The sequence below is a fragment of the Schistocerca cancellata genome, chromosome 2 (genome assembly GCF_023864275.1).
Source record: "Schistocerca cancellata isolate TAMUIC-IGC-003103 chromosome 2, iqSchCanc2.1, whole genome shotgun sequence".
NCBI classification, from domain to species: Eukaryota; Metazoa; Arthropoda; class Insecta; order Orthoptera; family Acrididae; genus Schistocerca; species Schistocerca cancellata.
In genome coordinates, this window is record NC_064627.1 from 803,474,498 (window position 1) to 803,491,411 (window position 16,914).

Sequence of the window (16,914 nt, forward strand, 5' to 3'; positions counted from 1 at the left end):
TCAGGATCAAACTTAAAGTGTATTTACATTCGTGAAAATCGTACACTGACATTACCTGTCCATGATCATACATGCTTTCTAAATTTGCACCATCTCGGGTAAACCTACGATGATCATGACTATGTCAGGGATACTTCTGAAAAATCTGGAAAAATACGTCTTTTGAAGATATACATGGTAAAACAAAAAAGTTTTTAAAACGAATTTTTGGTGTCCCTGAAGACTGTGTGGTTTCAGTCCATCTGTCCATCATTTTGTTTCCCTGATTGCAATATGAGTCACGGAAGTTCTTTCAATATCTGGAAGTTGAATAATTACATACAAGTGAACGAGAGTTGTAGGACAAGTAATCAGGGCTAGTTTATTGTTGGTGATCTATTTTTATTTCAAAACATATGCATGAGATACATAATAACAAACTTCACGTCTGTTTTACATTTAGTTAATTACATAAAAATAAGTAAAGCACTTAAACACAAAAAGTTTTCTAAAGTACAAATATCCATTAAGAATAAACTAAAAACTCGAAAGCCAAGCACATACTGGAATGTTAAGGATCACCCGTCTACACACTGCAAACAATTGCTGTCAACAAAGCAGCAAGTCGACACAATAAAAACAACAACAAGCTGACTTCCTCCTCAAGGCCAAAATTATCTTCTTCATTAAAAACAGTGTTGACAAGACATCGTATAGAAGTCGACCGTATGGATCGTTTCAAATCAACTTTTCACAGAAAATATCACTTCTCGCTTCATTTTTTTGAACTACATTAAATCTCCGAGAAAGATTTAACCGCAGCATGAGAGGACCAGGAAAACACTACAGAGAAGCTAGGCTGTTGAAATTGTTTGGAATATACTATGAAGATTAACGTTACGTGTTTATACTTAGGTATACATACTGGCGGTGTGGCCGGAGTACGCTAGTCGTTGACAGCAAGTTTTCTCGTCCCGGCTTTGTTATCTGGATTGTAATCCCAATTTCTTTTTCTTACTCGTCAAATACTGCAAAAACGTTATTCACAAGCGAAGCTACATAAACTTTCAAAATGCGAAACTTTTCTCCATCCACGCTGCCTGTAATAAGAGATTTTTTTCACGCGTAAAATACGTCAAAAAGAGTGGAATGTACGGTAATAATACTTGTTCCTCTAGTACAAAGGAACAGATACTTTTTTTTATATTTTTTGTCGGACTACTACACGACGTATCGTTACAAGAGCTGAACGACCAAACTGTTGTACAAAGAGCACACAAAAACGTAACGCTAGCACACGGAAAGAGCACCGCGCGCCGTTCGGAACACAAGAAGTTTCCGTCTCGACTCTTGTGTTAATTAGTGGAGGAGAAAGACCACTTTGCACCAAAACATCGTTAATACTTTCAAGTGACTCTTCGGAAATACTGAGTTTTACTCCACAAAAATAAACGATATCAAATACAACAATGGTATGTATATTTATATGTATATATAACTTTTTATACAGTGCGCTATGAAGCGCCACACTTTAGTGTCACGTTTTCATTTTTTTCATAGCCTCCAATACTTGGAGTCCGATGATCTAAGTAACCATCTACGACTTAAATCTTAATCTACAGACCTGCTTCTCCGTCGTTGAAGAATTTATAACTCTTACATCTAAATTACTTGATACGTAACGCTCTCTTTCTCTCTCTTTTTAAATACACTTCTCTTCGAGAACATCCTTTCTTGCTTCACACTTCCTTTTTTACAGTATAACAATAGCATTATGACAGAGCTAGCCTCCATTGATTTTTTTTGTTTGTTTCTGAGTGACTGTGCAGGAAAAAATTAGGCCTGAATGCGTGAGCCGTAGAAGCAGAGAGAACACGCGGGCGGCAAAGTAGTTTTAGGGTGCGAGTGTCGAGCAGTCCTCCGGCGCACACGGGACAGTGAGGGAGTGTAGTGGCGGGGGCGGGCGAGACGAGGACAAGAGGGCCAGGGATCCAGATAACGCGGCGCGCGGCGACGGTGGCGCCGCTAGAGCGGCAGCGGCAGGCACAGAAGCAGCGGGCCCGCCGCCGCCCGCGGCCGCGCTGCCGCCCCCGCGCCGGGGGCCGGGACTCCTCGCCCGCGTCGTCACACGCAGTCCTCCAGCGACATCAGCAGCGGGTTCACGTACTCGAAGCCCTCGAACTCGGACTGGTCGATCTTCTCAATCACCCGCCTGAAACACGACAAAAACACACACACAACAGTAACTCGGAAGTTCCTCCATCAGCCCACTAGCGCTGCACACAAAAAAGACGTATAAAGTCTTATCTTCCTACATCCATGTTTCGACAAATAATGGGACGGCAACTCAGCTGTCACTATATATTCATGTAATAATGATGACACATTAAGCTATATTTATAGGCCTAATTTTATCTCCTCCTCTGTGATACCAGATGATCATGTGGATATCGGGAAATAACTAAAAATGTGTGTGAATTTCTAAGGGACCAAACTGCTGAGGTCATCGGTCCCTAGAATTACACACTACTTAAACTAACTTATGCTAAGAATAACACACACACCCATGCCCGAGGGAGGACTCGAACCTCCGACGGGAGTGGCCGCGCAGTCAGTGACATGGCGCCTCTAACCGCGCGGCGGGGAAATAACTGTTACACATCTCACGGAGGGTAGCAAAAACGATGTCCGCTGTGCTGAACCTTTTTTCCAGCTTGTGCAAATTTATTTGGTGTGTTGCCGCCATGAACATCTTAAGCAGGAGAGACGAGCCTGCATCGGTATTTTGTACCCTCCACGAGATAATGATTATCTGTCATGGGATCATAACCATATAAGCTGTAATACCGTAAGATTGTGTACTTTAATTATCGTGTATAATACTGTCCATTGCCTAAAGTTAAGTTTATAATGTTCAACAACATAGAGAGTGAAAGTTTCTGGCAGATTAAAACTGTGTGCCGGACCGAGACTCGAACTCGGGACCTTTGCCTTTCGCGGGCAAGTGCTCTACCACTGAGCTACCCAAGCACGACTCACACCCCGTCCTCACAGCTTTACTTCTGCCAGTACCTCGTCTCCTACCTTCCAAACTTGGCAGAAGCTCTCCTGCGAACCTCGCAGGAGAGCTTCTGTGAAGTTTGGAAGGTAAGAGTCGAGGTACTGGCGGAATTAAAGCTGTGAGGACGGAGCGTGAGTCGTGCTTGGGTAGCTCAGTCGGTAGAGCACTTGCCCGCGAAAGGCAAAGGTCCCGAGTTCCAGTCTCGGTCCGGCACACAGTTTTAATCTGCCAGGAAGCTTCATATCAGCGCACACTACGCTGTAGAGTGAAAGTTTCATTCTAGAAACGTAAAGAGTGCTTAGTTTAACAATTTCTCAACCAATATCAAGTCCTTACGACATTTAGCATTATAACAATTTGACCTGTAATATTGTGTAGCTGAATTATTTATTGTGCTTAACATCGTCTGTTACGAAAATTTTAATTTTAACGTTACGAAATAAGTTTCATACACAACACACTATGCACGTGTATTGTATCTTTATGTATAATGTTTGGTTGCATAAGAACTAGCGTCCCTTTCAGACATCAGTCAGTTGTTTCCTGAAGATGGCCTAACAAGCCAAAAACTAGTCCGAGATTAACCAAAAATCAGTAGGACAAAGACAGTGCACTTATTATTCAAACTTAAATATGTAATTGTTCTACCAAGTAGTAACGGAAGAATCCATAAATAAAAATGTGTGCTTATAGCACGTTAGAGTAGAAGACTAACAAACCTAAATACCCTGGCTTTTGAGATCTGATTGTTCATGAGGATATCTTTTGGTTGCTCAATGAATAGACAGGCCTCATAACCAACAGAGTATTAGGCATTTGCGGAAATGTGCTGCATCATACACTCTTAGCTGTGTACATTCCCGTTGTGAAGTGCATACGCCTCTACATCCATTCTCTGCAAACCGCTGTAAACTTCACGACAGACGATGCTTCTCATTTTACCATTAGGGTTCTTCCCATTCCATCCCGTGGGGAGCGCGGGAAGAATGATTGTTTAAAAGCACCTGTGCGCACTGTACTTAGTTTACTTTTACTCTCGTGACATCTCCCGGAGCGATAGGTAGAGGGTTGTAGTACATTCCTAGAGCCATCATTTATAGCTGCTTCTTGAAACTTTGCAAGTAGACTTTCTAGGGATAATTTACGTCTACCTTCAATAGTCTGCCAGTCTTGCAGCATCTTCCTGGCACACTCACGTGGGTCGAGCAAACCTGTGACCTTTCATGCTGCTTTGTTTGTATCGGTAGAATGTCCCCTGTTAGTCGTATTTGGTACGGGTAACACACACGTGAGCAATATTCTAGGACGGGTCGCACGAGTGCTTCGCAAGAAGTCACCTTCCTAGACTGACTCCATTTCCCAGGTGTTCTACGAATGAACCGAAGTCTGCAACCTGCTTTACCTACAACTGAGTCTATGTGATCATTCCAGTCAATACCTTTACAAATAATTATACCGAATTATTTGTATGAAATTGCCCATTCCAACAGTGTTTCGCTCATATTCTAGTCACAGGACACTAAGTTTTTTTGTTTTGTGAAGTGCACATGGTTCACTTACAATTATAGTAAATAAAAACACGTAGCATGGCACATGTGTTCTCGACTAGCTACTCTTTCCTTAACACATATCTTATAAGTCGTCATGTCTGCTCCACGTTGACTGACTTTAATTAGCCTGTAAATAACACAAAGCTACGTATTACGTTACTCGTGTCACCGATAACAGCCGTTTATGGAAATACCATTAAACGTGACACAGACATACTACGGCATCGTTATTTTTAGTCTAATTCTATGTCGTAACATGTCATCGAGTCTTATAAGTTTGTGAATGTTAACAGACTCAGAATGAGATTTTCACTCTGCAGCGGAGTGTGCGCTGATATGAAACTGCCTGTCAGATTAAAACTGTGTGCCTGACCGAGACTCCAACTCGGGACCTTTGCCTTTCGCGGGAAAGTGCTCTACCAACTGAGATACCTAAGCACAACTCACGGCTTGTCCTCGCAGCTTTACTTCTGCCAGTACCTCGTCTCCTATTTTCCAAACGTTACAGAAGCTCTCCTGCGAACCTTGCTGAACTAGCACTCCTGAAAAAAAGGATATTGCGGAGACATGGCTTAGCCACAGCCTGGGGGACGTTTCCAGAGTGAAATTTTCACTTTGCAGCGGAGTGTGCGCTGATATGAAACTTCCTGCCAGATTAAAAACGTGTGTCATGATAATAAGAATCCTTACAGCTCACAGGGGCAGTAAGCATGCTCACCTTGCTTTAACACGGCTTAAATGAAACCATTTACGCGAAGGACTGGCGTGAAGAAAATATCGCTTCTTGCTCACGCACGTACTTGAGTTCGGCCATCAATCCAACAGTTCGAGCGCAGAAGGCCACTGCCGCTCCTATACGCCGCGTCGCAGGTAAAACTGGCCCGCGCTGCATAAAAAGTTCCCAAAGGGCGCCATTACGACGGAGCTGACGCCGCTATTCTCAAGGTGGACGGGGGCCCGGCGCACGGCTCCTTCGCGACGGCGCAAGTTCTGCTAGGGCCTTTGTCCCTCCCCCCTCCCCTCCCCCCTCACGTGGACGGCGTTTTATGGCCGCATTAAAACGGGTACGCCACCGAGTGGGTTTTGTTCCCCCTTATTTTTTTAATTTTTTTGCGACTTGGCTCCTACTCAGCCGTAAAAGCGTGCGGAACGCGTTTCTGAAGGGTTGCACGCACACCGCGCCGCGGTTAATGAAGGGCCGGTGCCGGGCGCGCGGTGGCGTTATTAAATAACTCGGGGCTTCCCCGCAGCGCCGCAGACACCGCCACAAATTACCACCCAGAGGGCTTTTCCGGCGAAAATCCGCGCCGGATTCGTCGGGGTAATTGGCAGCGTTCTCCCCGCGGTAAGAATAACATAGTGTGGTGGATGATAAACGACCATCTGCCGGCCAGATACGGCCATAAAGAGGTGACGCCCGGGTTATAATACCCAGTACAAAGTTTTTGTCATACCACCAGCGGTCGTGGCACTTCACATTACATACACAGATATAGTATTTGCTTAAAACACCTCTAATATTTTTTTACTGTGAAATTTTCTTTCCCCGTATGGTAATCGAGACCTCTGAAATCATGTGCATGTTTAACGAAACCAGAATTAGTCAAATCTGACGTGAATCGCCTCACAAAGAAAGGTGGGGTATGTACTAAATGTGAAGATCATGACTGTTCGACAGTTGGTACAGCTAGGGTTCCACCCTGTTATCTTACGTTTACGTGACAAAACAAGTGAAACTGCACTATATCAACAACTTTGGTGTCCCCATCAAGCACACACAAAGACAGAGAGAGAGAAAAATCTCAATACTTCTCCCTTTGAAGGGCTCCTGAAATCAGTACGTAACGCATTTAACAAAGAGTTCCCAGTATCTATTACGCTGTTCTGTATATTGATACGTTTATGAAAAATTACGGGTCAGTCCGATGACAGTATTTAGGTGCACTGCATGAAACAAATGAGACCAAGCTAAACATTTAAAAAATGAACGGATGATTTTAGTGTACTGTCATTTTTGATGCAAATTTCAAGTCTATCATTCTTTTACAGCAATCGTTTAGAATGATACCTGGTGTAACTTAAAGTGGATAAATTGTTCTGAAATGCTCGACGTACAAGTGACGAACATCTGAAGAAAATACGGCTAGTGAACTTCCATATAAGCGAATGTAACGCAATATGCAAAATATCCAATATAGTTTCGTTACACCTTTATTAAACACTCTGTATAATCAATCACAATTGTGAAAGATTTATAGGAACCTGTACGGAATGAGTGAACATGAGAAGGTCAGAAAGTCATGATTTATACGTTGTTTCACTAGAACCTTTGGCCGGCCAGAGTGGCCGAGCGGTTCTAGGCGCTACAGTCTGGAACCGCGCGACCGCTTCGGTCGCAGATTCGAATCCTACCTCGTGCATGGATGTGTGTGATGTCCTTAGGCTAGTTAGGTTGAAGTAGTTCTAACTTCTAGGGGACTGATGACCTTAGATGTGAAGTCCGATAGTGTTCAGAGCCATTTTTGAACTAGAGCCTTTTCTATTATTATTATTCATGAGGCATTATACTTATTCCAAAAAAACTTATTCCACAAAAATGTGAATGGTCCATCGGACAAAAGAGGAAAGTAATCCAGAAAGCTACGACATATAACGCATCCTCACTGTGTGGATTGATATCTGGCTTTCATCAAAGGTCGAATGGTTTCCTCAATATCTTTTGTCGGTGTAGTGTGGGTAACAATCAATATACGTTGTTTATGTGCCTGATGTAGTTGTTTAAAACGAACTCGACGATACATATTCCCACTGAGTGTGCGGTACGTTTCGATAATAGGAAGCTCGGGAGGTGAAACATGTAGAAAGCTAATGTCAACTTAAGGAAATTTACGGTTATACAGTAAAGAACGAAAAATGAGAAAAAAGTGTGAAATGCCGAGCCAATATTTTAAGAAAGTGCAGGTCGAAACTCGACTCGAAAATCCACTGCTCGTCACATACGATTTGAAGAGTCAGTCGAAGAATTAAACTGTGCAAGATACCGTACCACAAAGTAGATACGTTTCCTGGACGTGAAACGTTTTTGAAGCCAAAGCGAAGAATGCTGTGAAAAACTGCCTTAATGGACGGCGGAAATTCTAAAGCTGATTAACAGATATGACAACAGGTTAAATGCAGGAAATGGCTACGTCGATAAACAAAGGAAGCTTCAAGTGATATGTATTTTATTAGCAAAATACAAGCTCACAGAGTAAAATACTACTCACACCCTGGAAAGGGGCTACTAGTCGCTTTGGAGCGCTGCAGATGATGTAGAACTCGTATCAGATGCTCAAGTGACTATCCACTGCTGACCTAAGTCATGTCAGCGAAGTGGTATTTGGCAATCGCTTATATGCAATGACAGTGGTAAGGTAGAATGCTGTGCGGCTGGTCCCGGCGGAGGTTCGAGTCCTCCCTCGGGCATGGGTGTGTGTGTGTTTGTCCTTAGGATAATTTCGCTTAAGTAGTGTGTAAGCTTAGGGACTGATGACCTCAGCAGTTAAGTCCCATAAGATTTCACACACATTTGAACATTTTGAAGGTAGACTGACGTGTCAGGCAGGCAGAGAAGCGGCTGTTGTGTTTGTATTTGCGGATGAGCACATCGTGATTTAAGATTCCTATTTGTTGGTCTCACGTGCCTGCATGTAATGGCGTACCACACATGGCCATGCAACACAGCACAAGAACAATAGGCGTAAGGAGTACCTAACGAACAGGGTCCTGAGACGGGAGTCCCGCCTTGTCAATGGAAGCCGATTTCAAATCGGGCAGGCACTGTCAGTGAATGATGCACGTCCAATTCAACACGTTTCCGAGGTAATAACTGGAAAGAAGTCTTTGTTCAAGTACAACATACAGTGTAAGAATTTGGGGGTTACAAAATCCTGGCGTCATCTTGAAAGAGACTCACAGAAACTGAATGTGTTTCGTGCCTTTTTTGTTCACAAAGTTCGTGGACCTTTCTTTTTTGTAGCGGAAACTGTGACAGGAACGTCATACCTCGATATGCTGCAAAATTGATTGTTTCCTGGGTTTCACGAAAATTCCAGTGATTTCATTTTTATGTGCGACGTCATCCCGACTCTTTAACTTTGAGGTGCGGCGTTATCTTAACACCACCATCCCACAACGTTGGCTTGGAAGAAGTGGACAACAAGATCTTGTTCATTATTTTTTGGCCTCCCAGGTCACCAGGCCTCGCGCCTTGCGGTTCTTTTATGTGGGGGTATACACAAGGCATTCTTAGTCCCACTTAAGGCAGCTATTCTTCAAGAGTTGAGAAATCGAACTATTGGAGCCGTCGATTTAGTACGCAGGGACCTGTTGATTCGAGTGAGGAATGAAATGGACTATCATTTCGATGTTTCTCGAGCAAAGCATGGTGCTCATGTTGAGTGCATGGTATAGCGTCTCTGCGAACATGAAACTTTGAACCTTCCTCTATCCAGTGAGACGAACAATGAATTTCTATCTTTGTTTGTCTGTAATAAACACCTTATAGGTCACTGCTCACACTGGTACATATCTGCACGACAGTAACTGACTGTAGGCGTGTAGTGTGGTCCGAAAAGTTGCAATTTTCCCTGTTCTGAAATGCTGAGGGGCGTTAAGTGCACCTATGGCCCAATGAGACGATTAACTCTCAGTGTGGGAAGTGTACAGTTCAGGCCAGTGGCTGTTCTGTGATGTTTTGCGGCTATTTTTCCTGCCGTGACTTGAGCCCACTTGTCTATGATACGTTAGCATGAACCGGTAAATATTTTTCAGCATACTGTTGACCAAGTGCGGCCCCTTGTTTTACGTCTAGTTGACGAGTTTGCTGCGGGTAGTCCTATCTTTAAAGAAGACAGCCTCGACTGGAGCGCTGAACCCCCTGATCTTAATCCCACAGAAGTTATCTCGAACAATTTGGAGCAGCGAGTGAAAAACATCAATCAACATTCCCACGGCTTGGTAAGTGTACAGAGAACCCTCAGATATGCACCATACCCTGGCTTGCGGAGTTTGCACGTAGCACTCGACGTGGCACAGACTCAACAAGTCGCTGGAAGTCCCGTACAGAAATATTGAGCTATACTGCCTCTGCAGCTGTCCACAATTGCGAAAGTGTTGCCGGTGCACGATTTTGTGCACGAAGTAACCTCTCGATTATGTCCCACAAACGTCGATGGGATTCATGTCCGGCCATCTGGGTGGCAAAATCATTTGCTTGAATTGTCCAGTACGTTCTTCAGACCAATCGCGAACATTTGTGACCCAGTGACACGATGCACTGTAATTAGTAAAAATTGCATCGTTGTTTGGGAACTTTAAGTCCATAAATGGCTGCAAATGGTTCTACGTAGCGGAAGATAACCATTTCCTGTCAATGATCGGTTCAGATGGACCCGAGGATCCAGTCCATTCCATGCAAAGGCAGCCCACATCATCATGCAGCCAACACCAGCTTCCACAGTGCCTTGTTGACAATTTGGGTCGATGGCTTCGCGGGGTCTGCGCCACACTCTAACACTACCATCGGCTCTTACCAAATGAAATTGGGTCTCATCCGACCACGGCACGGTTTTCCAGTCGTCTAGGGTCCAAAAGATATGGTCACGAGCTTAGAAATGCGGTCGTCTGCCGCCATAGCCCACTAACGGCAAATTTCGCCACACTGCCCGTTGTCGTACGTCCCTCATTGATTTCTGCGGTTATTTCATGCAAGGTTGCTTGTCTATTACCACGGGCAACTCTATTCAAACGCCGTCGGTCTCGGTCGTTATGTGAAGGCCGCTGGCGACTGTGTAGTTCGTGGTGACACATGCTTGAAATTTGGTACTTTCTGCACCTCTTGACACTTTGGATCTCGGGATATTGAATCCCCTAACGATTTCCGAAACGGAATATCCCACGCGACGAACTCCAACTACTATTCCGCGTCCAAAGTCTGTAAATTTCCGTCGTGCGCCCGTAATCACGTAGGAAATCTTTTCACGTGAATCACCTGAGTACAAATGACAACTCGGCCTATGCTCTGCCCTTCTATACATTGTGTACGCGATATTACCGCCACCTGTATATGTGCCATATCGCTATCCCATGACTTTGGTGACTATAGTGTGGCGGTAAACTGAACAGCGTGCGAGCGAGTCCCCACTCTGCCAACAAAGCTACGTCACAAGTCGCTTCTACAGGCTGTTTCACAACATACGAGGGCAGTTCAATAAGTAATGCAACACATTTTTTTTTCTCGGCCAATTTTGGTTGAAAAAACCGGAAATTTCTTGTGGAATATTTTCAAACATTCCCGCTTCGTCTCGTATAGTTTCATTGACTTCCGACATGTGGCAGCGCTGTACGGAGCTGTTAAAATGGCGTCTGTAACCGATATGCGTTGCAAACAACGGGCAGTGATCGAGTTTCTTTTGGCGGAAAACCAGGGCATCTCAGATATTCATAGGCGCTTGCAGAATGTCTACGGTGATCTGGCAGTGGACAAAAGCACGGTGAGTCGTTGAGCAAAGCGTGTGTCATCATCGCCGCAAGGTCAAGCAAGACTGTCTGATCTCCCGCGTGCGGGCCAGCCGTGCACAGCTGTGACTCCTGCAATGGCGGAGCGTGCGAACACACTCGTTCGAGGTGATCGACGGATCACCATCAAACAACTCAGTGCTCAACTTGACATCTCTGTTGGTAGTGCTGTCACAATTGTTCACAAAAATCTGAACGAACTTCTCCTTATTCATGACAACGCAAGACCTCACACAAGTCTTCGCACCCGAGAGGAGCTCACAAAACTTCAGTGGACTGTTCTTCCTCATGCACCCTACAGCCCCGATCTCGCACCGTCGGATTTCCATATATTTGGCCCAATGAAGGACGCCTGCCGCTTGGGTTCTGAGGCCATCCTTGGTTCCTTCCGGCGGCTGGCTGATTTGGTGAAGACAACCAGCATCGCACGCGGAGTGCAAGCTGAGCTTAATATCTGCAGCATAGTGCCCAGAGTCGATCGCGGTCCTCTGGTTTGGAGCCGTGTGGAGGGTCTAAACCAGAGGCTCAGACGACTCTGCGACTATAATGGTTGCAAATTCATCGACCTCCGTTATTGGGTGGAGAACTGTAGGGCCCCCCTAGACAGGTCAGGCGTGCACTACACACCGGAAGCAGCTACTAGGGTAACAGAGTACGTGTGGCGTGCACACGGGGGTTTTTTAGGTTAGAGGGACCCCCCCTTGGGCGAAACGATAAAATACCTGACGGCTTACCAGAGAGGACATTATCATCGTTGATAAAGAACGTCCGTCCTCAGAGACCAAAAACAGGAAAAGTTAACGTAATATTGGTAAACTGCAGGAGTATCCAGGGCAAGGTTCCTGAATTAGTATCTCTTATTGAAGGAAATAGTGCGCATATAGTATTAGGAACGGAAAGTTGGTTAAAACCGGAAGTGAACAGTAACGAAATCCTAGACACAGAATGGAATATATACCGCAAGGATAGGATAAACGCCAATGGTGGAGGAGTATTTATAGCAGTAAAGAATTCAATAATATCCAGTGAAGTTATTAGCGAATGCAAATGTGAAATAATCTGGGTTAAGCTAAGTATCAAAGGTGGGTCAGATATGATAGTCGGATGCTTCTATAGACCACCTGCATCAGCAACTGTAGTAGTTGAGCGCCTCAGAGAGAACCTGCAGAACGTCGTGAAGAAGTTTCGTGATCATACTATTGTAATAGGGGGAGACTTCAATCTACCAGGTATAGAATGGGATAGTCACACAATCAGAACTGGAGCCAGGGACAGAGACTCTTGTGACATTATCCTGACTGCCTTGTCCGAGAATTACTTCGAGCAGATAGTTAGAGAACCAACTCGTGAAGCTAACGTTTTAGACCTCATAGCAACAAACAGACCGGAACTTTTCGACTCCGTGAATGTAGAAGAGGGTATCAGTGATCATAAGTCAGTGGTTGCATCAATGACTACAAGTGTAATAAGAAATGCCAAGAAAGGAAGGAAAATATATTTGCTTAACAAGAGTGATAGGGCACAAATCGCAGAATATCTGAGTGACCACCATCAAACGTTCATTTCTGAGGAAGAGGATGTGGAACAAAAATGGAAAAAATTCAGAAACATCGTCCAGTACGCCTTAGATAAGTTCGTACCGACTAAGGTCCAAAGCGAGGGGAAGGTCCACCGTGGTATAACAATCATGTACGAAAGGTACTACGGAAACAAAGAAAGCTTCATCATAGGTTTAAGAGTAGTCGAATCATAGCTGATAAGGAAAAGCTGAACGAAGCGAAAAAGAGCGTAAAGAGAGCAATGAGAAAAGCATTCAACGAATTCGAACATAAAACATTGGCAAACAATCTAAACAAGAACCCTAAAAAGTTTTGGTCATATGTAAAATCGGTAAGCGGATCTAAATCCCCTATTCAGTCACTCGTTGACCACGATGGCACCGAAACAGAGGACGACCGAAGAAAGGCAGAAATACTGAATTCAGTGTTCCGAAACTGTTTCACTGCGGAAAATCGTAACACGGTCCCTGACTTCAGCCGTCGCACGGACGCCAAAATGGAAAATATTGAAATAAACGATATCGGAATTGAAAAACAACTGCTATCACTTAGTAGCGGAAAAGCATCCGGACCAGACGAGATACCCTTAAGATTCTACAGTGATTATGCTAAAGAACTTGCCCCCTTTCTATCAGCAATTTATCGTAGATCGCTGGAAGAACGTAAAGTACCTAGCGACTGGAAGAAAGCGCAGGTCGTTCCCATTTTCAAGAAGGGTCATAAATCAGATGCGAATAATTATAGGCCTATTTCGCTTACGTCAATCTGTTGTAGAATAATGGAACATGTTTTGTGTTCTCGTATTATGACGTTCTTAGATAATACAAATCTCCTTCATCATAACCAACATGGATTCCGCAAACAGAGATCATGTGAAACTCAGCTCGCCCTATTTGCCCAAGAAATTCACAGTGCCGTAGACACTGGCGAGCAGATTGATGCCGTATTCCTGGACTTCAGGAAGGCATTTGATACGGTTCCGCACTTACGTTTAGTGAAAAAAATACGAGCTTACGGAATATCGGACCAGGTTTGTGATTGGATTCAGGATTTCCTAGAAGAAAGAACACAACATGTCATTCTTAACGGTTCAAAATCTGCAGATGTAGAGGTAATTTCGGGAGTACCGCAAGGAAGCGTGATAGGACCTTTATTGTTTACAATATACATAAATGACTTAGTTGACAACATCGGTAGCTCCGTGAGGCTATTTGCAGATGACACGGTTGTCTACAAGAAAGTAGCAACTTCAGAAGACTCGCACGTACTCCAGGAAGACCTGCAGAGGATTAATGCATGGTGCGATAGCTGGCAGCTTTCCCTAAACGTAGATAAATGTAATATAATGCGCATACATAGGGGCAGAAATCCATTCCAGTACGATTATGCCATAGGTGGTAAATCATTGGAAGCGGTAACGACCGTAAAATACTTAGGAGTTACTATCCGGAGCGATCTGAAGTGGAATGATCACATAAAACAAATAGTGGGAAAAGCAGGCGCCAGGTTGAGATTCATAGGAAGAATTCTAAGAAAATGTGACTCATCGACGAAAGAAGTAGCTTACAAAACGCTTGTTCGTCCGATTCTTGAGTATTGCTCATCAGTATGGGACCCTTACCAGGTTGGATTAATAGAAGAGATAGACATGATCCAGCGAAAAGCAGCGCGATTCGTCATGGGGACATTTAGTCAGCGCGAGAGCGTTACGGAGAAGCTGAACAAGCTCCAGTGGCGGACACTTCAAGAAAGGCGTTACGCAATACGGAGAGGTTTATTATCGAAATTACGAGAGAGCACATTCCGGGAAGAGATGGGCAACATATTACTACCGCCCACATATATCTCGCGTAATGATCACAACGAAAAGATCCGAGAAATTAGAGCAAATACGGAGACTTACAAGCAGTCGTTCTTCCCACGCACAATTCGTGAATGGAACAGGGAAGGGGGGATCAGATAGTGGTACAATAAGTACCCTCCGCCACACACCGTAAGGTGGCTCGCGGAGTATAGATGTAGATGTAGATGTAGAATCCGTGGGAGGCACTACGCGGATGATGAAGAAGTTATTGATGCAGTACGACGTTGGCTCCGACATCGACCAGTGGAATGGTACCGTGCAGGCATACAGGCCCTCATTTCAAGGTGGCGTAAGGCCGTAGCACTGAATGGAGATAACGTTGAAAAATAGTGTTGTGCAGCTAAAAGATTGGGGAATAACCTGGTGTATTTCAATGCCGAATAAAACAACCCCTGTTTCAGAAAAAAAATGTGTTGCATTACTTATTGAACTGCCCTCGTAGTACCGGCCCTGCGCGGCGCCCGCTTTAAATCTGTGGCGACGCCGTATACAGATACGTCTCGGCTGCGTTCATTTTTAGACAAATGCATTAAGAGCATAAGGAATTCAAAAAACGATAGCTTCTTCCGAAACAGAACATTATAGAGTAAATAATATTAAGAACGGAAGTCAGTATTATACTACAAACATAGAACCGAATGCCTGTTCACGTGAATATATATTCCTCTATTACTATCTGTAAAACGAACCCCATGTACTGCAATCAATCTGTAGAATTTGGCTTATTCTTACTTTGTGTTTCTACTAAAAGGTACAAGTTTTCTTTGAAGAACTTGCAACACGAAGAGTGTTTAAAAAGTAGTCACAAGTTTATAATTTTGTGTGTTGTATTAGTCCGATTTGCACTACCTGTCACTGTCTTCGTAAACATGTCTCAAAAGTATGTGTACAATGTTATGCATATTGGGTATTTACTCTGTTGTCAGCTGTCGAAAAGGTTACATTTTTTTGCGTAGCATCAAGGATTTCTTGTTTTGTATAAAAACAAATTAGAGAATCTGTATTAAATTTTGTTATAGGAATGGAATAAAGGGTATGAAATTTTTAGAAATGTTCAATAATGCTTTTGGTGAGCCTGTTATGAGCGAACCAAGGGTATACAAGTGGTATAAACATTTCAAAGCAGGCCTTAAAGGACAGCAGTTTTACAAGCATGGATGAGATTAAAAATGCACAGTTACGAGACCTATAAATTATCCCGAAGAAACAGTTCCTAAAGAATTTCGGGAACTGGAAAAAGAACTGACACAAGTGTATAGTATGTAATAGGGAATATTTTGAAGAGGACAACATTGCTGTAGATTAACAAATAAAGTTCTTACCAAAGAATAAAAATTAATATGTGAACGCACCTCGCATGTCAAGCTTTTTGCTTAGAAGTCCATAATCGATGTACATGTTTCGAAGAAAATTTCAGCAGTGTTTAGAATAGCTACTGCGCACATATTTAAAGCAATATGCCTCAGAATCAGTTCAAAATGGCTCTGAGCACTATGGGACTTAACTTTTGAGGTCATCAGTCGCCTAGAACTTAGAACTACTTAAAACTAACCAACCTAAGAACATCACACACATCCATGCCCGAGGCAGGATTCGAACCAGCGAACGTAGCGCTCGCGCGGCTCCAGACTGTAGCGCCCAGAACCGCTCGGCCACAACGACCGGCTCAGAACCACTTGAATAGTGACCGAGATAGAGATTTTGTGTTCCATAAGCATCAAAGGGTTTACGTGATTTTGAAACTTTCTACAACGATCGGTTTCCTCGCAAGATTATTAGTTTTCCTTCGTGGCGATTCCACTAAACCATGCGGCTCGTTTTCGCGTTCGTTCTTTATGCGTCCAATTGGACGAGACTTACGTTTGTATAAATTGCAGCCCTTTGATTGGGACTGGTAATATTAGCCAACAGTTCTTTTTGGGCCGCCTCTTTAATACACGCTGTAATAACATTAGAGACGATCGAACGCTCGTGAAAATACCTCCTCTTCCTCGTATTCTGCACATTTTCTTGCAATGCTGGGAGATTATCCGTCACTTCCGGATATCGAAGTATATCAGTAAGTATACAAATTTAACTGGCTGCCACTGGCAACTAAAATTCCACGAACACAATCGACGTATATCACTGCACGCCGATCTACACCGCTAGACAGGTAACGGGCAAAAGATTTTGGGTGCCCCCGTAGGCCGGTAGCAGCGTTCTTCCGGGAAAGGCCACTTCCCCCACCAAAAGCGGTGCTCGGTCAAGAGTTTACAGACAGACTATATGTGTGAGTGGAACCATTGGTTTCCTACAGCGTAACGTAAGAACAAATTGCCTGCAACACACGTGAAAGATAGT

General features: G+C 43.9%; 1 protein-coding gene across 4 annotated transcripts in view; it reads right to left on the reverse strand.

The window, feature by feature from the left end:
- Positions 1-360: 360 nt before the first annotated feature.
- Positions 361-16,914, reverse strand: part of LOC126162664 (atypical protein kinase C) — a 761,639-nt gene continuing 745,085 nt past the window's right edge. For all 4 annotated transcript variants that reach the window (XM_049919308.1, XM_049919309.1, XM_049919310.1 and 1 more), the window contains one exon: positions 361-2,191. In XM_049919308.1, the coding sequence (XP_049775265.1) occupies positions 2,104-2,191 (88 nt within the window). In that variant the 3' untranslated portion in view covers positions 361-2,103. The remainder of the gene's footprint in view (positions 2,192-16,914) is intronic.